General features: G+C 37.9%; 1 protein-coding gene across 1 annotated transcript in view; it reads left to right on the top strand.

Annotated features, from left to right (window-relative positions):
* Positions 1-24,523, top strand: part of LOC124166118 (midasin) — a 163,107-nt gene that overhangs the window by 57,881 nt on the left and 80,703 nt on the right. Inside the window, exons 28-35 of the mRNA XM_046543775.1 lie at positions 9,673-9,861; positions 10,562-10,740; positions 13,995-14,206; positions 15,193-15,315; positions 17,056-17,253; positions 17,807-18,124; positions 19,648-19,902; positions 20,660-20,788. Coding sequence (XP_046399731.1) covers positions 9,673-9,861; positions 10,562-10,740; positions 13,995-14,206; positions 15,193-15,315; positions 17,056-17,253; positions 17,807-18,124; positions 19,648-19,902; positions 20,660-20,788 — 1,603 coding nt within the window. The remainder of the gene's footprint in view (positions 1-9,672; positions 9,862-10,561; positions 10,741-13,994; positions 14,207-15,192; positions 15,316-17,055; positions 17,254-17,806; positions 18,125-19,647; positions 19,903-20,659; positions 20,789-24,523) is intronic.

Genomic DNA, 24,523 nt, shown 5'->3' with positions numbered 1-24,523 from the left:
TTTTCGATACAAATAATTGCTTATTTGGTTTTCGACATCTCTCTCTTGAAAATCTACTGGTAAAGGAGTATTCACCCCATGACAATCTTGCATCTCGAATTCTTCCAACATATATTTTATATAATTCTCCTGATCAATATATACCACACTTCTTTCAGGTCTCTGTATTCTTATGGACAAAATATTATGGGCTGAACCAAGATCCTTGACTCCTACATGCTTACCTAGATAACTCTTAAACTGTGATATCTTGTCCTTCGTTCCGACAAGCAACATATCATCAACATAAACCCCTACTTTAAGGTCAGACATGCTAAAAATACATGGATCACTTAAACACTGTTTTAATCCATACACAGACAAAATTGAGCTTAGATGCAAATACCAATTTCTACCTGATTGCTTTAAACCGTATATACTCTTGTTTAACTTACATACATAAAACTTTCTATCAACCGTTATATTCTCTCCGAGATATTTTGGTATCTCCATGTACACATCCTCTTCTAATTTACTGTTTAAATATGCCCCTACAATATCCAACTGATCCATTTCTAAATCTGTCTCAACAGCAATAGCTATAAGAAGCCTCAGACTTTTCTTTTGAATAACAGGACTAAATGTGTCATGGTAATCAACTCCATGAATTTGACCATATCCCTGAGCAACTAACCTTGCCTTGAACTTTATAATTTCCCCTTTATCATTACGTTTCAAAGCAAACACCCATTTTGAACCTACAATATTTAATCCCTCTGGTCTTGGCACTATTTCCCATGTTCCTTGGTCTGACAAAACTTTTACTTCTTCTTGCATTGCCTGTTTCCAAAACTCAGAATCTTTACTATTTAAAGCCTCTGTTACTGTCCCTGGAATGGAAGTACACTCAATACTTGCATGAGCATAGTTGCAGCTTTGACAAGATGTTGGCTTCCTAACACGCTTTGACCTCCTTGGAATGGACTGGCTTGGTACCTCACCTGCGACCTCACCAGGGTCAAGGTTTGTCACTGGTACCTCTAAATTAGTAACTGTGGGGTAGACCACCAAGACAGGCTGTTCAACGTCATTCTCCAAAACTGCAACACGAGGCGCTGCCTCCTCTGGTATCTCAGGCACTGCTCCCCCTGAAACTGAATCTGGGACCACTGGAGTCAGACCTGGGATCACCACCGGGTGTGATGAAATTTGGTTTGATTTAGTCTCCTCAGCTTTTCCATCGCCTGTGAAAACATAGCCTTGTTCCACAATGTCTTCTCCTGGATCAGGTTCGCCATCGCTGTCTAGATCGGGAAACTTGATATCATCTCGGCTCATCTTGAAAGGAAATTTTGATTCGTTGAACCTGACATCTCTGCTGATTATTACTTTCTTCTTTTTCAGACTCCAAAGTCGATATCCTTTGATGCCCTCTTCATATCCTAACATGATGCTTTCTTCTCCTCTGGGACTCAATTTTCCATCTCTTGTCTCTCTTGGCTGCCATGCCCATGCCTGGCATCCAAAAACTCTTAGATAGTTATAATCTATCTCTTTTAGTTCCCGTCCTTTCCACAAACTCATTGGAATATTGCTATTTCGTGCAGAAGTAGGAGACAAATTTCTGAGATGTACAGCAGTCATGAGAGCTTCTCCCCAAAATCTTTTATGAAGACCAGATTTTATCAGTAAACATCTCGTTGTATTCAGAATAGTTTCGTTGTACCTCTCAGATAGCCCATTTTGCTGTGGAGTATATGCCACTGAGAAACGATGTAAGATTCCACATTCTTCCAGGTGTACTGAGAATTTTTTATCTGTGTATTCTCCACCATTGTCACTCTGGAATTCCTTAATTTTCCTATCGTGCAGGCATTCCACTCTACGTTGAAATTTCTTGAAATTTTCAAATACTTCTGACTTCTTTTTCAATAAGTAGACCATAGAATACCTTGTAAAATCATCAATAAATGTGACAAAGTACTTAGCTCCATTGAAAGTCTTGGGTGTAAATGGACCTGCCACATCAGAATGGATTCTATCCAAGACCTTGCATGTATCTTCTCCACCTATGTTAGGAAATTTTAACCTTTTCATTTTCCCAGCATTACAAGTGTCACAATCAAAATGGTTAATTCCACATTTTTTATCCAAAGGAATTCTCTTCATATCATCTTCATTTAGATGCCCCAGTCTATCATGCCATATTATGGTAGATACTATGGATGCTTTCTTTGTCTCAGAAATAATCTTGACATCTTCAATGCTGACTCCTCCTACTGTAGTGATGTAATATAAATTATTTACGAGAAATGCCTTTAAGAAAACTTCTCCTTCATCTGATATCTCGTTCACCCCTTGATAACATGAGAACTTCATTCCCTTCTTGTCCAATACTCCTTGTGAAAGCAAATTATCTTTCAAATCAGGGATGTACAGTACATCTGAGAAGTCTATAGTAAAGCCACCACATTCAGTGGAGATCTCCAATTTTATGGTGCCAATTCCTTTGACTTCCAAAGCATATCCATCACCCACAACAACTTGACCAGTTATGGGACAAAGATTTATGAATAAATCTTTTCTATTGGTCATGTGGTCTGATGCTCCACCGTCCAGTATCCATAATCCCCCACCTCCTATACTTTTCTCTTGGTGAGTACACAATGCTTTATATCCTCTTTTGATGACAGAAGCTCGCCCCTTCTTCACAGATTCAAAATTCTGATTCTTCTCAATAGCATTTTGTTTCTTATCGGGGCACTGGAAAGATAGATGTCCCTCTGTTCCACATACATAACAGATGGGAGGATGGCTTTTTCTTCCACCTTTACCTTTGTTCTTTCCTTTCCCTTTAAATCTATTCACTCCATGCTCAGAAAACTCTGATTCCTTTGTGACCTTGTAAACTTGATGTGCATCGCTATTATCTTCAGATTTGAGCTCTTTCTTTTCTCTTGACATGCATAGCATCTTCTGCTCTTCCACAAGCATGTCACCCAATACTTCTCTTGAGACTAATTTCCCTTTCCGATAACTCTGGACAAAAAACTTCCAGTCAGATGGAAGGCCGTTTAGATATACATTAGCTAGCATATCATCATCAATTTCCATACCACATTTCTTGATTTTCCTGCGATAATCGTTTATTATGGCAACATATTGATGAATACTCATCTCCTTAGTCTTTTGTGTGTTCCACATAGCTCGATTGAAGCTGCATAGCTCAGAGCGGCCGTAACTCGTGCACATGGTCTCCAACGCTTCCCACGCTGCCTTAGCATTATCGCAGGCGTCCACATGCTCCAGAAAAGTCTTCTGAACGTTACAATAGATGAGTCCCAGACATGTGTTGTCCAGCCTTTTCCTCCGTTTCACCTCATAATCCGGCGGATCTGCCGCGACTAACACACCGTTCTCTTCTATCGTCCACTCTTCAAAACCTTTGATAGCTTCAATGCATTGAGCTTTTAAGAATAACCCCTTCATTCCTAGTGTCCACTCGTAATAGTTCGGCCCTTCAAGTTTATCAGCCACAGGTAACTGCCCCTGGGCTGACTCGCTATCCATCATTTGATTTTGCCGCCGTCCGGACATCGTTCCTCTCTTTTTCTTTTTACGAGTTCGACGAGTTATTCCAAGCCAGACTCTGGTTGATTTGTACTCGAAGTTTATCACCGTTTGCTCAAACGATAGTCTTCTTCACCAACACGTTTAATTCTCCGCACTTATGCCTGCTGGGCCCATAACCTGATAAAAAATATTTGTTTCGGTAACCAGTGGACGAAATCTTCGTGCCACTATGAAAGCTTCGACAGTTAGTCCGGAGAAAAAACAGGATCAACTATCTACTTCAAGTTTTATTCTTCAACCATTTTTAAAGAGTCACAACAAAGTAACACAACAAACCCTTGACTACAAAAAAGTACATAGATACTTTTTTCTGTTGATAAAAAATGGTATTGTCCGCGAATATACGAAATATACATTTCATGGAAATCTTAACATATTTGCCCAAAGATCGAGTACATTAATAATGGTTAAGATATTTATATATAAGGCACGTAAAAATCATACATATATATACAAACATATGAATCAGGATATTTGCCTGTTCACATATATGGATAAAAGAGCTAAAATCCATCATCTAGGTATTCATCAACTGAATAGTACATTTTTTTCAATAATAGTTTTTTTTAAACTTAGATTTAAACAAATTAAAATCATTCACATTTTAAGATCTGTTGGCAGTTTGTTGAAAAGTTTGATGCCCATATCTTTGGGCCCCATTTTAGCCACTTTGGTACGTACAAAAATGTAATGAATATCTCTTTATGAATGAAGTTATTCTTCACATACAAAGCAGTTACATACATGGCACGTTTTTGTAAACAAAATATTTTTATATATATAATGATGAGTTGATCCCCAAAAGATTACACTGTAGGTAACATGAGAGTAAGAGTCACTGTAATATAGGTTTAGCAAACTTTTCCTTTCCACTGTAGAACTAAGTTGTCTCGGTAAGTAATGGGTTGTACTAAGTTTGCTCCTGAGGTATATAATATGATCAGCCCTGGACATTTTATTAGCGAGATATAGTCCTAAAAATGTACAATTATTAACTTGCTCAATAGATTTCCTATTCATTCTTACAAGAATGCTCTCTGATGGTTGGCCACTAGACGTGAAGTGCATTAATCTGCTTTTATTAGGGTCGGCAATTAAGTTACCATGTGACTATTGACTGATTGCATTATAGACTGACTTTGACCTTGGTCACTCAAGGAGATCAGCATTGGTTGAAACTATTACTGTAGTGTCATCAGCATGTAATACTAGTGAATTATCAACATTACCAGATAAAGCAAATGGTAAGTCATTGACAAAATAGAAGTGGACCTAGAGTTGATCCTTGAGGAACACCTACTGTTGAATTACGAGCAGTAGAAGTATATTTGACTCTATCAAATTTTATTGTTACCACCTGAGATCTATTGTGCAAATATAATTTAATCCACTGATGTGGAATATCCCTAATGCCCAATCTGTAAAGGTTAATCAATAGCTGTTCATGATTTAAAAGATCAAATGCCTTCGTAAAATCATAAAATAATGCCATTGTTACATTTTTCTTATTAATAGATACCACTATTTTATCAATTGCTTGGGTAATAGCAATAACTGTAGACTTTCCTTTTGTAAACCCATGTTGATTGCTAAATAGTAGGCTATTTTTATCCAGAAGTGATGCAAATCTTGAATAAACTATTTTTTCAAAAATTTTGGAAAATGAGTTATGCAGGGCAATGGGGAACTTGCATGAATTTTTTTTATTTCATAGGCGGACAGAAAATTATTTTCTGAATACAACAAAGAAAACCGCATGTAAATCTGAGTTTTCCTTCGCGAGATATTTAATGATAAATATAACAAATTTTAAAGCGCGGGAAAAACTCCCTCACCCCCCAAGCCACTGCCGACGAAGCCTCGATGACGTCAAAGGTGCCTAAACATCACGCGAAGCTATTGTTGTGATTGTTTGTAATAGTTGCCAGCAGTTGTGAGAGCTTCGTTTGTTAGACGTGTTGATTATTTTATATTTAAAGATAAATATCCGACGATAGAGGCTTGGAAGCCCTCGTATTTTGCTTTATTTATAATATTAATATCTGAGTAAGGGCATAATATATAAAACTGGAGCAGTTAAACCAAAAATTTGATAATACCTAAATAACATCGTTGTAGGAGTCTGAGCCACGGCCATTGGAAAGGGGATACGTTAATTGAAAGTTGATGTTATCGACGGCATATCATTCATTTAAGTATGTAATTAGAACGATTTTGATGTTTACTAATGTCCGCTTAGCTTTTATATACAATAACTTCATCCGTTTATTCGTAGGTACCGGAGAATTCGTCGTTTAGGACTGTCTGTGCTTGTATTATGGGGTGAATTCCAGTCAATGCAACTTTTGCTCGCTGATTGGAGACATCTAGGAACATTTTTGTGCCAAAATAGTGTTATTTTCAACGTGACATCTCCCGTTAAGCTACTGCTAATAATCACAGTGCCAGTGGTTGTAATGCACAAAGTTTGACAAGGTTGAAAAATATCGGCCATGAGTTATCAGTGTTCCATCGTGATTGAAAAGTGCTACTACGCTATCGATAAATGTCTAACAGTAGTGTAAAAATTGTCAGTGGCGTGCTAATCTCCGTTGTTCACCGTAGATATGACATTTCACGATCTCGCTATTGAAATAAAAACTGTGTGTGAAGTTTGTTATTCCATTATTTCAACGAATAGTAGTGAGAAATGTCACTTGTTTGGGCTAATTTAAGGGTTTAAATCAGTGAATAAATAGTTGTATTCATCATAACGAGTTCTGTTATTGTAAGTTGTACGTGATGAATATAAGAATGTGATAGTGACATCCAGTTTTTGATAAGAGTATTTGCCTATTTCCCACTATATTATTATGGTATATGCTAGTATATTGTTTATGGATTTACCTATATTATTGAAATAGGTTGTAGCTTGTGTGTGTGTTGGCAGCGGAACCGATTCGCGATCTCACATGTGGATTGTGTGCAGACTGTTTTGCTGTGAATTCGTACCGTAGGGCGGATAGGACTACCTTCTCCGTTAATCCGGCGTTGCCAAATTCAACAGCACAGCTTACTCTAATGTCAACAGAACAGCTTACGATCGTTATCCTCCAGTATTACAAGTTTCTTTTACAACTCGATTTGCCGCCGACGTATAGCAATAATTTGTCTTAACAAATTCCATGAGGGTCGTGGCATCAATTTTTGGTGTCCTAAAAAAAGGCTGGTGTCCTAACACCCCATGCCACACGCCTTTTAGGCGGCTTGCGGGGTATTATGTAGACGTAGATGAATTTCAGGTGTACTATTCGAACGAGTGGCAACGTTATCATCCATTTTTCTGATAACCAAAACACACGAAGTGAAACGCTTGTACTTCATCATCCCGATGCCGCATTATTAATATCCCAAGTAATAATCTAGGCACAATAGCAATAGGAAAACTTTCCCAAGAATAACAGAACAAAATAAAGTGACGATGAGCGGCTAAATACTCCCTCAAAGCAAATTTTACACCAAGCGCTCAGCGTATTTCCCTACTCCCTACGGTTGTTTAGGCACCTATGACGTCACGCCTGGCCTCGGCAACGCTCGGGTGTCTTCGCGCAGTGGTCGGCTCAGAGAAATTTTTCTCGATTTTAAATGCAATTTTTTTATCTCCTTTGATGTTGAATGGAGAAACTGAAGGTATTTTTGCGAGCTAATGTATCCATTTGACTTATTCAAAATAGTTTTTAGAGCAATCTACGACCCATGCAAGTTCCTCATTGGTCTATAGCTATTCAAATCATCTATATAACCTTTGTTCTTATAAGAGGGCACAATCTTAGACACTGAGTCAGTTTGGTAAACTGCCAAGTCTCAGTGTTTCATTAACTAGATAGAGAAGTGGAGACTTAATCCTATCATAGCTGAGGAGTATTACATTATCAGGGTTCTCATCAATGCCACAACTAAATCTGTATTGACATGAATTCGCTACGACTGACTTTAGTTGTGATTCATTGGAGGGCATCATAAAGATAGAAGGTGTCTTGAATGCTGTAGAAATTGTGACAGAACTTTTAGCTTAGGTGTCAGGCAATAAGTTAAAATGCCTATTAAAAGCATCAGCTAGATCAGACATGCATTTTGACTTTTCGTTAGAAGTGGATTGAAAACTGGGTGAGGCAGAGTTTTTATCTTTATTTTTGGCACAATACATAATTTTTCAAGCAGCTTTAGTTTTATTGGTAGCTTTAGATAAAGTTTCATCATTACAGGTTCTTTTAGCTTTAGAGAGAAGAAGTCTATACTGTTTTTTTCATAATTTTGCAATGCTCTTTGCTTTTGGTACTGCCAGACAATTTTGTTTCATAGGCCAGTTTTTTTTAGATGTGATGAGTAGAATTTTATATAATTAATGATCCAGGACTTTTTTGTCTGAGGGAGTGGATTTTTAATGGAAAATTTATTTATTTAAATGGAAAATTATACCTTGAAATGATGCAGAAAATCTTTGAGTAGAAACTATGGAACCTCTCTTCAAAGGATTTAGCATTAAAGACATTGGACCAGTCAATTGAGAGTTAGTAGGAAGTGTGTCATATTCTGGACAGAAAAGATTTGGCAGTTGGTTTCAGGATTTGCATTATAGCAAAAGGTTGCAATCATGGGAAGATGATCGGAGATATGCTCATTAATTACCTGGGTGCTTGCATCTTTAAGATCAATATTGGTTAGGATGTTGTATATTACTGTATGCCATGAGTAACTCTGATGGGAGTGTAATTGGTTATTTTGATGTTAAAAGCAGCAAGAATATCAACAAAAAATTGTCTTGTCTTTATGTATGTAGTTGTATTACATCATTAATTCATGTTCAGTTCCTACTGGTGTTAAACCATTATACTAGAAGTAATACTTAGAATTAGTCATTGCTAAATATTTTTGTGGCTACAATACACTTAGTAATGGCTAACCCCATTAATTATCAAGTAAATACACTAGGGATATAATTGTCAATTCTTGAGTATATGATGTTGTAATCCACTGGATAAGCTACTTCATAGTAAGATTGACAAATATTTTTTCAAAATGAATTTCTTCTCCTCGTGACCTGCTTTAAATTTCTATAATTGATGAAAACTACTATGATTTCTGCATTTATTACCTATATTCAAGGATGGGTCAGTGCAGCTGTTTTGTTAGTTCTGATTCCGGTTCGGTTCCTGTCTTGGTTTTACTGGTCTCAGTTTTCAGTTCCAGCTCTTTATCTAATGTCCCGTTTTTATTTAATGATTTTCAAAGCATATTAATTATTTTTCATTTCATGTGAACTACATCACTCATCAAATTATTTATCTATTGAAATTTGCATCCCTAGTATTACTGTAATCACTGTATTTGATGTATGAAATGTTAAATACCATATTTATCGGAATAAGAGTCCCCCTTTTTTATCGAAAAATGCCCGTAGTGAAAGTAAATGGGGGACTATATTCGAATGCACTTTTTTAATTTTTTCCCAATACTGAAAGCCTCAAAATTAGGGGGGGACTATATTCGGAGAAATACAGTGTGCTTTTAAAAAGTTTTCAAATGGAGTTTAGTAAAAAACTTTATTTTGGTATTGTTTCTTTTTAGCTTCAGTATTGAGTGTGGATCTAAGTTCATGAATCAAGTAATGGAAATGACTCATCCCTAATTTATGAATTTCTAACATTATATTTTTTTAATTTGAATACCAGGGCTATTCAAAATATCAGAACTAGTAAGTAGACTGGTTCTTCGCACTTAATAAGTATCTGGTTCCCTATTTTAATTGGTTGACTGGTTCCTACCCACCTGAAGTGGAGACTTGTATGCCTACATTAGTACTCAATTACTTCAATCAGCGTAGTCGGGGTGAATACCACGGTTTTCTTCAATATTTGCTGGGGTATCAATCTGGATACCTGGACTTGAATACATTTGACACACTTCTATCATTTTTATTCTCCTTTCATTAAAACATACTATATAGTAATTTTGAAATTTTGGGAATTTCACTTAAATCTCTTGTAATACTTCCTTGAAACTTTCTTCTTTTTCCCACAGGTTCACTATAAGCTTTCGGGACTATTTGAACTGGATCAACTTCATAAATTTAACGACAAAAAAGACCAGAGCTGGGGAAAGTAAGAGAAACTTGTGTCCTTCAAATCTGGATTTGCCAAGTGCCATAGTGCATGGAGCTTGTATCACATTTTTGGATAGTCTTGGAAGTGGAATTTCAGGTTCAGAAAAGTAAGTATCCCTATGAAAGATGCTGCTGTTATTGTTGGGTGATGACTGTTTAACAAACACCTACATATTTTAGGTAGTTGTGACACTTTAAATAGTTCTATTTTCTAAATCAGTGTCCTATAAAGAAAGGGTTTTTTTTTTTTTTTTTGAGGAATACCTATGGGCATCAATACATTTTCTCCTAGACAAGTGAAATTTTATCCTAGGTTTTTGCTGCTCATTATACTCCTAGATTTAAGATAGTGAGTTTCCCATTAGATGTTTTGAAATCAATGCCAATTTTATGCATTAAGTGGTATGAATGGTGATTTATAGATTGTATAGAATCGCTAAAATACTTAAGTAATGCAGTTGATGTTATCCACAGTTTTTCTTTTCAATACTTTATGAAAATGTGAATGATGCTAACAGAAACTATATAAAAACTGTGCAATTAAAAATATATATTTGGTCAGTAATAATAAGTGAATTATAATATTTACTCACATATTTTATATTGCATTAAATAAGAATTCCACAAAAGATTTGATCTATATTTGTGGGAATATTTAAAAAAATGAGGATGATATCAATATATTATATTATTCAATGAGCCAATTTTTTTTTCAACTTTTGCCATTGCATTTGTTGATCATCTCCTCAAGACTTTGTTACATCTTTTTTTTGCATATCTTGATAGTTGACTCGTTATTTCTTCCAGGGAGTCATCAGTTCGGTCTTTCCACGAGGCTTCTGTGCGACATCTTGTCCACTTGGTTCAGCGCAGCTCTGGGGTGCAATTGGATGCTGATGCATTTCTCTCCAAGCAGAAATTGAACTTCCAGATCCTTTCAACCAAGTTTGGTGCTGAACCTTTCTTCATCCCTGCTGGAGGACAATGTAATGTATCTCTGTCAAATATAATTCTTCGAATGAGCATACCTGTTAATAGCTCATGGTAAAGTTCCTCGAATTTTTTGAGCTCCTTAAATGCATGTAATAAAATCCACAATGAACCAGATTTCATGAAAATCTCTTTTCCTGAATTTCCACAGTATAAATGCTTTTAAATGATAAGAATTTACTACATTTGTTAATGAATTTCATTATGATAGTAATGAGTTATAAAATAATTAGGTGTTCATGCTTTCTTCATTTGTAAGTTCAATAGAGTCAGGCGTTATATGATGGAAGTTTGACATATTTAAATAAAAGATGGTAGCACTTTTCCACAATATTTTCATGCGTACGACGCGTTTCGGCTCTCAGAGCCATCATCTGGTATGAGACACTGTCATACATATAAACATCACCTTTATACCTTTGAGAAAGAGGTGGGGAGGATTTCATATGCTTGAAGAAGGGGTGGGAAATGCAAGGTGTAAGGAGGACTCTAGGAATAACTGTAGAATAAGGACACGTGGGAAGAACCATAGAAGACCAGAGGGTGAGGGGTGGAACAGAGTGAAGAGAGGCCAGGTGTCGTTAGAAATGGAGAGGCGGGAGTAAGTAGCGAAGTAGTTAGTGTATTATAATTTATATCTTCATAGTATTGCAATCCCAACATTGGTATTCTGGAGCCCTCTATATTTCCCTTACTCAAGCTAGTATTTTAACCTCCCTGAGGCTCTCCTTGCCAATATCCTTCTGCATCTGTCCAAGGTACCGTATAAGCTTGTGTAAGAGGCGCACCCCTATTTTGAGGATCGAAGCTATAAAGAAAAAAAATTTTGCGACTTTTTTTGTCCTATCGTGCGGTGTTGCAGACGTATGCCTGGAATTTCGACAGTTATCGAAATGTCCTCTTTCAGTACTATTTGAAAAAGGAAATTTTGATAACTGCGGCGGCATAAGAGGGAGTAGAAAGAGTTCCGATCCTCTCTTTGCATACGCCATCGCTCTACGTTGCTTGTCCTACTCACGAACAATTTTGTTTAAAAGCTCTCGCAGGAGTATTGCTATAGAATTGCAGCCGTGGAAAATTTTAAGGCAAAACACAACAGGCAAATGGCATGAGCTTTCCCAAGAGATTGAACAACAATCGGGGCAATCTCAGCGCCGTAGGATAATAACCAAGTCGTAGATTTAAGGCCCCTTGCACACGCACCGATTTTGGACAGCCGGTAAAATATCGGCCGTCCACATTCCAATAGTGAACAATGGGAGAGCATTGGAGCTTGCACACGTACCGACCACACGCCGGCACCGGCAAAATGCCGGTTAGCTGCCGGCTATTGTCACTGTGGATCGCCGACGCCGGCTCAAAAACTTAGCAACGTATCGTTTGACCGGTAAAAATCCGGCGTGTGTGCAAGCATCGCTTCGCCGGTAAAATATCGGCCAATATTTTTGGCCAAAATCGGTGTGTGTGGAAGGGGCCTAACGGAACTACACTCGGCTCTCCATCAGCTAATGCCTCTGCCGTTTTTTTCCATTCCGAGACTCCACAGGAAAATATCAAGTTACAGGGGAACAATGGAAACGTGTTTCATCCCTACCCCATTCCACCAACTGACCTTTTTCGGTCTACCAGGTTCAATTCCCCGAGTTTCTGGAGGTCAAATGCTACGTGAGTCACCTTCTGAGCTCGAAGATATCTCGATATCTTTCAGCAATTGTATGACATGCACGAGGTTCTAAAAAGAATTAGACCTAACGCGACGTATATCTTACAGCATTTAAGTTTTTTGAGCTCTAATTGATTGACACAAAGAGTTATAGCTAAAATAAGGCTATTAATATTCAACATAGTCCAAACAGCACAATTTCGGAAGAAACAAGCGTAGCATAAGCGCATTCAAACAAGACGAGACGGACTGGAAACTCAGGCAACGCAAACTGCGTACATCACATTGCTGCGCGTTCGCCCCTTCGCTTTAAAGGCAACGACGTCACATGCAAGATCGGACGTGTTCTTCCCTTTCTCCTTCGCTCGTAGCTTTAAATACGGAGGGGAGGGAGCCCTCTTCCCCTCGACCTCTCCTTCAGCGCTCTTCACTTATAAGCATTTCCGATTTCTTCTATCCACTATTAAGTCCAACAATGAGCACACTCGTTCGAATTTTTTCAACCGCAGGTTTTGACACCAATATTACTATATGCAGTATAAATGCCGCGGGATGCCCACTCGCGGCAATAAATTTAGCGCGCGCTCCGGAGCGAATCACCCCGCGCGATCTTTTCAATGTTCACCTCTGGGGTACTGATGTGACGGCGCGATGCTTGCAAAAAATTCAAACAGGAGCATTTTAAAAATACGTCACTAAGGGAGAAACTCCCCTGCCTGCCGCTTGATTTTGACCCAGGGTTTCAGATGACTGACTCACGCTGAAAACCAAGGCCACTCAGTTCCCCGTGAACTTGCAACCGGTGAAGGGGAGGGGGGGGGGGGAAGATAAGAAGTTTGTGTAAGAGGCGCACCCCCATTTTCGGCTGCAATGTCTGGGAAAAAAGGTGCGCCTCTTACACGAGCTTATACGGTACTTATCCCTTAGGGCCCCTGTGCACTGGCAACTTTAACAAAGCAACTACTTAGTTGATTTGAGGAAGTTCAAATGAAACTCACAGCACGACACTGTGGCCTCGTGCATGGGTATATATATACGTATACACTAAATAGTTGCCCTCTAAAGGTTATCAGTGCACGGGTACCCTTAGTCTTCCTTTGGGGACTTTTCCATCAATTTTTCCTTCCATTATGTTTCCCATGTAACTGCTACCTCTCATCACGTGGCTAATCCACCATGTTCTTCTTTGGCGTACAGCGATCAACGGTGTCCTTCATTCTCCTATCCTTATCAATTCCTTACTCATTTGTCACCTATCCATCCATCCTTCTTATCCTCAGCACTACCTTCCAGCACCAGATCTCAAAGGCCTCTATTATTTTATGTATAGTACAGTATGAATTTTGTTAACTTTTTAAACGGCAACCCTAAAAGTAGAGGGTGTCTCTAAAGATGATTGTTATTCTGCCCTCACCTCACAAAAAATGTCATCCAGTATCGAAATAGTTTTAACTGAAAGTGTAGCTGGATTTGTCTGTGATTTCTGTCTTGGATTGTAATGTATTTATTCCTATGCATTGTTTGCTATCTGTCAGTTCCATAATTATCTGCATCTATTGTGATTCCATCTATTTTTTCTTGTTTTAGTGCTGGACCATAACTCTTCAATACTGCAGTATTTCGCCTTTGGTTCGCCCACTTCTGGGAGAAATGCGCTGCGCATTTGTAGGGCCCTTCAAATCCCGGCACGACCAATTCTGCTGGAAGGTAGTCCAGGCGTGGGGAAAACTGCCCTGGTGTCTGCTCTTGCCAGCAAGGCCAACCACCGCCTCGTGCGAATTAACCTCTCTGAGCAAACAGTATGCATTTTGTCAAAATTAACCCTTTATAATTAAGTTAATCTAAAACAACATGAAGCTTGGGATTAATTTTAATGTTTTTTATTTCAATTTTTAACAATTGTTGAAAATCTAATTAATGTTGATAATCTAATCATTGTTAGTAGAATCCCGTTTTCAATCAGTGATGCATTAACTTGATTCTTTGATTCCCCCTTCCCTGATTTTATGCCTTACATCATAATCAGGTTAATAGGTGATATTGATCCAGATATATCTTGTACTCAAAATGTTGAACACATCTCTTAATGATCAGTAGTGATTTTCTGCCATGTATTCATGAGAGAAAGACACTTTTGAATCATTATGGTTTTAGATAGGTGGCATAGTTTCCTAGCTAACCCAAACATTTGTTTACTAAGTTCGTTTGAAAGTAAAAAATTTCTGTAATGAATGCTGCGTTCTGTAATTGAGTATTTAGTTGTGCCTTGAAAGGCATTTTTGTGCTTGTGGAAAGTAATTTCTTCATGGATTTTCTCTCTATTTGTAGTCATCTTGTGTTCAGAGAATAAGATTTGGGATGCAGTGGTTTAGGGATTTGTATCTTGGTATCACCAATTCTTGAGGTTGGAGTGGTTATCAGACCTGAAGCTAAAAAAAATTTGGCCCCGAAACAATTTGTGTAAAACCCTGCCTGAAAATATTTCTTGAATCTAATTCACATTACATTTTGCAAATACAGTGATGTTATGGGACCAATCATTTTTGAGATAGTTGAATGTATGATGTTTTGTATTATAAATAGCGATAATCATTGGTAACTTTTAAAAATTAGCAATGAAAATGAAACAGTAATAGGACTGAGAACTGATGCCAGAAACCAAGCTAAAATTCATTAATTTTCCAAAATTCAACCATTGCTGAGCTATGACTAACTTCCAAAGAGGAAAAGGCTCATGAAGGGTAAAATGTAGTGTTTTATATGAGCTGACAACATCTGATTTCAGGATGTTTCCGACCTATTTGGTGCTGATCTTCCGGTGGAGGGTGGTGAGGGTGGGCAGTTTTCTTGGAAAGATGGACCATTCCTTCAAGCACTCAAGGCAGGAAGCTGGATTCTTTTGGATGAGGTAATATTTTGTTTTAGTCGGTAGAGGCAATTATTATACAATTTTGAAAGAAATGCTCACTGATCGCTTACTTATAATTAGAATGTATGAAGCAAGTGAGCTGGCTCTGCAGTAATGTTGAAATATCCACCACTTTGGAAAGCATTGCTTAAAACAGTCTCTTTGAATTATTGATATCTGGTGATTTTTCCGGGTATTCTTCCGCGTTTATCCATTTTGTAGGACAATATTTCGCCAACGTTCCAGTTGGCTTCCTCAGGTCCACTGAAGTGTTGATGCAGAAAGTTGTTCATCTTTGAATTATTGATTAAAAGAATTTAAACAATGTATGCAGCTTAGATAAATGCACTTTTATGTTGGTGAAAGAATAGATGAAGTCTCTCACTCACTCAGTGATTCAATCCAAAGGTTGGTGTGGTTAGCTGAGGGTGGAGCTCCCCCAAATTAAGCCATGGGTAGGGAAAATTCAGGGTTGGGGGGGGGGGGGGGTGGTAGTTTCCTTCCCTGGATCATCTCACATTTTGAGGATTTTATTTGGAATATCCGTAGGATTCACCCAAGATTTGGATGCAGGACCCTTCGATCAGCAGCCCAATGCACTAACCATTAAGCTGTTTTGAGGCTTTAACTCTAGAATGACTTGGGGGATCAATATGATCCTTCTTCGAATTTGCCTGGTATTCTTTTTGGAAACCACTGTAGGTGATGTAATTTTCTCTCCTGACTGTTTAGCATATTTCGGCAACTATATGAACATAGAAGCAGAGCCAACAATGTAGTTATTGTGAGAAATGATTTCATTTTTGCCTTAAACATCATCGGATACCAATTTGATTGATCAGCGAGAAACGCAGTACATGTTATGAAGGGAGATAGCGTCAAGAGTTTTCATGATGGCAATCACTTTGTTACAGCTTATCCTTCAAAAATTTCTGCAGCTTTTTTTGTGTATGTTAGATTATTTCATTCGTTGGTACTGCCTTTAATTAGATAATGTGTCATCACTAGAATTTAGAGTACTTTGGGCCTCTAAATGGAATGAAGACTTTTTCTTTGCTCTCAGGAGAGCTAATAAAATTGATTATGGAGAATTGTTATAATATTTTTCTGAAGATGAAGACTGTAGAGGGCAGTGTATACAGTAATTCTGAGTCTAGTGGATCTAGTGAAGAAATGGATGTGTCTGAAATCAAAGGAATAAATTCCACTAATATAAGTGATGATAATGGTTTCTTTCTTACTAATTATATTTCAAGTATTTGGGCTTTGTTGTTGCTACAATAATGATATGCTCTAAATATTGATTCTGATCATGAGTCCCTCTGCAAAAGTACACCGTAATGAGAGATTCGAATTGGAGCTATGAGACTTTGGTAAAATAGTGACAGCCTCTATTGTTTTTTCCTTTTCTTGTGCCCTGTGTGTGATTGGCTCAAACATTTAAAACTAAATGAACAGCTAGTAAATACACTTATGTTTATATTATAAAGCAATAACACTCCTCTGTTTGCAAATATGTGCAGATAACTTGAAAGGGATCAATTTGATCTCTTTGCTAATTGCAGAGAAAGAGGAATTTCAGATGTTCTAGTATAGCAAACCTTACATTATTGTACTTAAAACCCTTTTATGTGTACATATTAAATTCAAAACTGATCTCATAGTTGGAAATCATCCCTCAGATGGGAGATATGTTTGTGTGTAAAATTTTCTTATCAATTCATATGCTCTTTCATTTAGCTCAACCTGGCATCTCAATCAGTCTTGGAAGGACTCAATGCTGTGCTTGACCACAGGGGAGAAGTTTTTATTCCTGAACTTGGTCGTAGTTTTAGCATTAAGAAGGATACCACTCGCATTTTTGCTTGTCAGAATCCTTTGAATCAAGGTGGTGCTAGGCGTGGACTTCCTCGCTCATTTCTCAACAGATTCACTCAGGTTAGTGCTTCCCTGTGTTTTTTCCTCAGGGTTTTAGCTAAAATGAATAATACCAGGAGTGACATAACGTGAACAAAATTGGTGTTATAACTGCTCTTTGAAGTAAAAATATAATGGCTCTGATAGAAATATCTTGGCTCTGAATTGTAGCCTACTTGTGGAGTTGAATTGGAAGTGGAATTTTAACTTTGACTGTTTTTAATTGTGAACTTCATATGAAATCCATTATATTTTTCCACTCTGACAATCCATTATATTTTCATCCACATTTTTATCTGCATAAGAAATCTATCATGTTGAATTTTCATTGGTCATGTTTTCCATTCATTTTTTGCTCCTGTGTAATGTGGGTAGGGTCACTTAGCATCATATGTTTTCAGGTTGCCACTATTATTCCATGCAATATTAGACAAGGCCATGTTGAGCAAGGAAATTATAAATTGTTATTGAGATTTTCTTGACATGTTACCCTTCTACAAACATATCACTGGGAAAGTAAGCAATTATTAGTTGGTATTGAGTATGTTTTTTTTACTCTGGTCTAACCTACTAGGTGTTCATTGATCCACTAACATCAGAAGATTATGAATTCATCCTCTCTTCTGCTTTTCCAAATGCGCCAAGTGATCTTGTATCAAGAGCTGTGAAATTTAATTCATGTCTTGTCCAAGAGATTCAAGTTCAGAGGCTTTGGGGCCAGAGGGGAGCACCATGGGAGTTCAACCTGCGAGACCTCATGCGATGGTTTGAAGCAATGAACCGTCACTTCAACGTCTCCAAGAGATATGGTTCTGGACCGGAGTGGGACCCTGGGAAGTTCATTGGGCTTTTGTATGTTGACAGGATGCGCACACCTGGTGACAAAGATAAGGTGAGTTGTGTGGTCTGTGTATGTGTTTGCATTTTCTCTCAGCAAGACTACTGTCCTATCCTTGATGAAAGTACATAGCAATGGAATTAAAATCATGGGCACCCATATCTACAACAAGCTGTCAAAATATCTGTACAAGAAATGACCATTACGTTAAAATTTAAATCAGAATTGCAGAAATATCTCAATATGAACTCCTCCATTCTGTCTAAGAGTTCAGTGGAAGCTCAGATGAACGAGTATTCACCATCTCCGGAAAATTTATATTATGAGCACCCAATATAGCTTGCTATATTGGGTGCTCATTGTGTTTGAATGTGAAGGACGATGCTCTTCCATGCACTCAACTATCTTCAATTACCGCTCCTCTTTCGTACCAGTGTTATTTCACAGAGTAGTAAGATTGCCTTTGCATTTACTTGCATATTTGTATGTAATTTTGCAAATGAAATATCGCAAAGCAATTAACAGCTCTCATTTCTAAAAACCATGCATCCATGGTCGCATATCATGATGTCATAATGGATCTGGGATTAATAAGATGCACCAAATGCTGTGGGATATCTGGAATCGTATTTTAGAATCCATGTCAAAAAGTTGCACTGCACACTGTTGCACAAGAGACTGTCATACCAGGAGGTGGTTCTGTTAGCATGTGGATATTGTTGCAACAGTCAGAAACAAAAAAACATAAGCTCTTGTGAAGGCAAGTAAAGAATGATCATACTATCACTTATCATTCAGCCACAGATGTGCGGTTATTGGATAGAAGCACTTAAGGCTGTATAATTTTACATTGCATGAACTATGTTGAGGAACTTAAAAAAGAAAACTGGTAAAAGTGGGACATTGAAGCATTATGTGGGGGACATCAGCATTTCAGTTTCCTTCTCCAGTGAAATACCTGACATCTGGTCAATTTTCTCTTGTGGGAATCCCATTTTATTTTTGTGAGAATATAAGATATGAAATAGAATTAATCCTTTAACAGCCTGCCCATTATCAAAGGGATGTGCAAAGGCTGCTTAGATTGTTTTTAGGAAGTTTGCAAGATTTCAGATTCTTCATTACTTGCAGTATTCATTTTATGTAGCATGTCTAGAGTTCTGAATGCAGAGCTGAAGATATGTTAATGCAGTAAAACTATGAAAGAATTATGTGGGTTGAATATTTTATTTAAAAAGCTATAATAATTATATTATTGCTTATATTGTAAGAAATTGAACCTATAAATCAGCCCATGGCAGTTTTTGCTCCACCAATGAGGGCCAATATGTAATAATAACTATCTCGTGTTATTCACAAGCAATCAAGGATTATGAAGTTCTTTCTTACGATTAACTGGCTTGGGTAACACATAAATCCATGCCTTGGATAGAAGATATTCCAATCAGGCAGTGATTTGGTAGGCAGGTATCTTGCTGCCAATAAGTAAGCAAGGCCCGATAATGGCCCTCTGACAGTTAAAAGTTTAAGGAATTCCATGCTGTTCCTTGGTGTCATATTATTTTTATCTTTTTCAGGTGAAAGCGCTGTATGAGGAAACATTTGCTAGCTCTAGCTATAAGCCACCTGCATGGGATTTGGCTCGAGTCCGCGTTGATAGAGACATTATATTATTTGGTGACATGTCTTTGATGAGATATTTTTCTGAGCCTTTGACAGCTCCAATGGCTCACAATGCTCATCCCCACCCCGACCAGTTATTGCTTCACCGATGTTCCAATGCTCTCCGTTCCTTAGCTGCCTGTGTACAGATGAAATGGCTCCCAATTCTGGTAAGTCGTTCTACAGTTTGATGTGAATTTATTTTCCAATAGGTGATCGTTGGATCCTCCACAATGTTCAGGCCGTAACATCCAAACTTAAATTCGCATTTTTCTGAAATTGGAGGCCTGTTTTTGTGTACGTTCTCACTCACTCAGTGATTCAACTCAAAGGTTGGTTTTGATAGGTGAGGGTAGAATTCACCTCAAACTAAGTCACAGGCATGTTCCATGCTTCAACTAGGCCATTTTGATTAAAGTGGGCCAGGTAATGTTCCAATCTGTACATCTCAGAGTCTCCAGTTTCTGAGTGTCAAGATGTCTCATATCAAACCACTCGACCTTATGTAGCTACCCCCACAGGTGCATTGCACTTCATAAACTCCAGTCGTCATATACTCAGGTACTCGGTAATCTTTCATAGTACAAGTGAAAAATCAAGTACATACCTATGCAGAAGAATTGCTGAGTTTATGAAGTACAATGTACTTGTGGGGGTGGCTACTTCGAGCAAAGGGTGGAAAAAATGCTGCATCGTTACTTCAGTGACTACCAAGAAGCCGACTACAATGCCAGCAAAACTTTCTTCATTTCAGCATTCTTCCTTTGGACTTTTAATCTATGTATGTTATTTGTAAAGCTTTGTCATTAATCTTTAGTTCATAGATATCAGATTTTGCTTTCAAAATTTATGTTTCTGTTAAGATTTTGAAACAAATAACAATAGGGAAAGAGGTACTTGAAGAGTTTTTTTTATTACTTGTTACAGGTTGGAGGTGTTGGTAGTGGCAAAACATCATTAGTTCAACTGTTGGCTCATCTAACTGGAAGAGAGCTTAGAATCATGCCTGTTAATTCTTCAATGGACACCACAGAAATATTAGGTGGTTTCGAGCAGGTAGGTTTATATTGTGTTTCTTCCATGAATACCTTCTTTGTGTTACAAAAAACATGAATGAAAGCTTTTTGAGGAGAAAAACATGATTTTTTATGAATGTCTTTGTTTTATATCCATAAATTTCATGCACAAATTTGCTTATTGCCCACTTCTTTTTCAGTAGGGTCATTAGTTTTAAATGTCTTCCTTTATTTGAATGAGGTGAAATATGTGTATTTCAAGCTGTATATTTTTGGCACTTAGTGCACTTACTGCAACAACATTTTTCTTCCAATAAAAATGGTGTCTCTCGTTCCGTCCGCAATAGGGTAGTTTCCTTCAACAAAGAAAACAAAAAGCATTGATTGCGATTCGTTACCCACCATTACTGTATTCATTATGTACAAATTACAGTGGAACTTGGTTAGTACGTTCCTCCTTAGTACGTTTTCCTCCTTAGTACGGCGATTTCCCTCGGTCCCGGTACCATCCGAACAAAATACAGGTAAAAGAATTTGGTTAGTACGTTTGAAAAAATTGCGCTTTCCTGGTTAGTACGCTCAATTGCTTGCCGTGACGCAACCCGCAATTCGTTCTCTAGTGTCTTCTTAAGGGCCGCAAATGTCTGAATTCATGATTTAATTTATTATTATTAGCCATTAACATTCTTCCATTCATTCCACATCTCTTTCTTCTACCGTAATTTATCCAAATGCATTTCTAAATTCTTGTGACGTGATGAAAAATAAAATGCGGCCATTTTTTGGGAATGTCTGACTATGAAAAACTACAGCCAATAAGAAGCCCCAATTTTCCCCACCCCGAGCTCCTCACCTTCTGTTGCCTTTGGAGCTTGGGAGTGCCCACTGCTGCGCACAAAGTTCATGAGTGGGCAATTGTTGCTATTGCACGAGTTATCATGATGAAGAAATGAGTCTTAACGGTATTAGACAATTCCCACATTATCTAAAACAGTACTGCTCCATAAACTCGACGTCGTGCATATTTACTTGACTACTGTTGCGGGAGCAGACGATCCTCTGGATCTCCATGCGAAGCTTAGCTTAAAAATACTTGATCTCGGAACGAAAGCAGACGACATTAGACAAATTTTGAAAGTAAATTTCAACTGTTTAATATAAAATTTTCTTGTAATTACGTCGTAATCTAATAATCTTGCGTGTTATCAGTTGATATATCGATCGATTTTACAATCGAAATGGTATCATTCCAGAAGCGAATGTCTACGGCTGTTGCCGTAATTTGAAAGTCAATATAATTTTGCCCAATTTTTATGATGTTTAAAAAACCAGTTGACTTACTCCGGGTTGTTGTTATATTCTCCGAGTACGCTGTGAGAAAGAAAAATGACTTGTCTGAGCTTCACTCGTCCTCGTTCTGTAAATAGATATAGGATAAATCACGGGAGATAGACGCCGTAATCATGAAATCCTCTCCGGGATGACCATGAAAAATTGCTATTTTTATTCACTTGGTATTGTTTTTCATGGTAGCGCTCATTTTCTTGATTTTAAATGTGAAAAGAGTTCAGGAAGGCGATCCTATGAGAACTACTGATAGTAATTGTAATTATGACGACTTTTTCACTGATTGCAATAACCCCGACTGCTATTATTTACTTTCCTCGTTAGTACGTTTTCCTGGTTAGTACGTTCATTTTTCGTGGTCCCTTCAGAAACGTACTAACCAAGTTCCACTGTATTTGGTTTTAGAAATAGCGGTTTAGACGAATGGCAATGGTCCATTTTTATCCTCATTTGAAAAGGGCCAGATTGGCGCCCATGCGATGCCACTCCACGTGACGTCACAGGGACCTAGTTTCCATACGAGAAGATAGGAGTTATACGTCGTCTGAGGTTACCAATGCATGCATGAGGCGTAGAGCTCAGGGAAACATGTCTTAATAATCACTTATTAAAACTGGTTAAGGTCAGAAAGTTTTCTACATTATATAAGGTATTAATAATCCTTAATTAAGACAAGCGCTACCAGCCAGCAGGGTACTCAGCTACCTGCTAGCAGCCTGCATCCTATCAGCGCTAAGCCTCGCCTCAAGGTCACCTCACAGGGGGGCAGCGGGAACCAGAAATAAGTCTCACGGAAAGATTTCCCGGCATTCATACGCGTCACATTTTCGCGCGCTTGAAAATTTTCACTTTTCATTTAATTGCGAAAAATAGATATCGTCATTTAAAAATCTAAATGCGTGAAATACGTACTCCAGGTGTAATAATCTTTCGATTTAGGCAATAAAAAAATAATAGGAAACCACCCTATTGGGCGGAATTCGAGGAGCTACTGATAGGCTGGACATTTCATAATTATTACGGAAAGAAAAGTGGACTTTATGTAACAGAAGCAGAAAAAAAAAATATTGGGCCTGCATGAGAGTACTGAGTGACTCACCCCAGGTCTCCAGGCTAGAAGCTCCACCGTCAGACGTCTGGATGATAATGGTGATACCTTGTCGTCGGTTCGTTCGTGACTGAGACCGGGTTCGTCGCCTCATGGTCCCAGGAAAGCAATACATATCAACGAAATATTCCGACAGGTGTCGGGATAAGGGGCAAGTCCCTCACTGCCCTCTTTAGGCCAAAAAGTTAAATAGACTTAGGGCGCGAAGATCAAACAAATGGCGATAAATCATGGCAAGGCATTTGAAAAGATTTGCCCTGTTAGCAATTCAGTGATAAATAAATAAGATGGTTCTTTGATTTCTTACATTGTGAGGTGCCAGTAAAATCAGGCATCTTAGAAAGTATAATGGCTGAATTTTTTTTATCCAATGCTGAAGTCAAGCAAAATGAAACCATAAAGTTTTTACAGTAAACTCTCGTTATTGCGATGTTCATGGGACCAAAAAACCGGAGGTTCGTATTAACAAACTTCGTAAGAGCGTTACTTTCTGGAATCATTGCAAAAAACATAATTCCTAGTCAAAATTCCTCGTCTCTCCAATCTTTCGTACTTTTACTTGCCCTGCAAAATATCTTCAGAGTATGATGTATACAGGCGGTCCTCGACTTTCGTACACTCGACTTTCGTACAATTCGCACTTTCGTACGTTCAAAATTGACACCTTTTACTTGACTTTCGTAGGCTAAATTCGGACTTTCGGACGTTGGTCTGTAATTTTTTTTAAATTCCCGCGATGTTTATTGAGCATCCCAACATTCAATTGTTTCAAATGGCAGCATATGCTAACAAAACGAACGTATATAATGAAGGGAATTGTCGGTAGTAGACTCTAATCTAGGTGATTTATTTGGGAGAGAGACTGCCCGCAATAGGCTCCTTTATCGAGAGAATAAGAAAGCCTTCATTGGAGATATTTTTCAAAAGAAGTTGACTAGACATCATCAAATAGCTTTCAATAAAACTAGTAAGATCGTCTTTTTAATTGTGTTTTTCTTATCGTTTGAGTGCTGTTTAATTCATGTACACCTTCAGAAACGATATTGCACGAAATATCAGCCGAATTCCGTTTGTCTTTTTTGAATAACCTGCGAAATAAACGCGATCACGAATTTCACCTGCCGAATGTCGAATTTTGGTGTAAAAATTAAAAGGTATCCAGAGTGCGGGTTCGACAACTACATTTTGTTATGCTTCTTGATATGTCTTTTTATTTATAGTGGACGTAATAAGTGGAATGTCAACTTAAACGCCAAGAGGAAGTTTCACTCGATAGCCAACGGAGTTCTTGTTTTTTTTAACTTTTATTTGCATTTTCAG

This window comes from Ischnura elegans, chromosome 9 (genome assembly GCF_921293095.1).
Source record: "Ischnura elegans chromosome 9, ioIscEleg1.1, whole genome shotgun sequence".
Lineage (NCBI taxonomy): Eukaryota > Metazoa > Arthropoda > Insecta > Odonata > Coenagrionidae > Ischnura > Ischnura elegans.
This window is presented reverse-complemented; position numbering and strand designations above follow the sequence as displayed.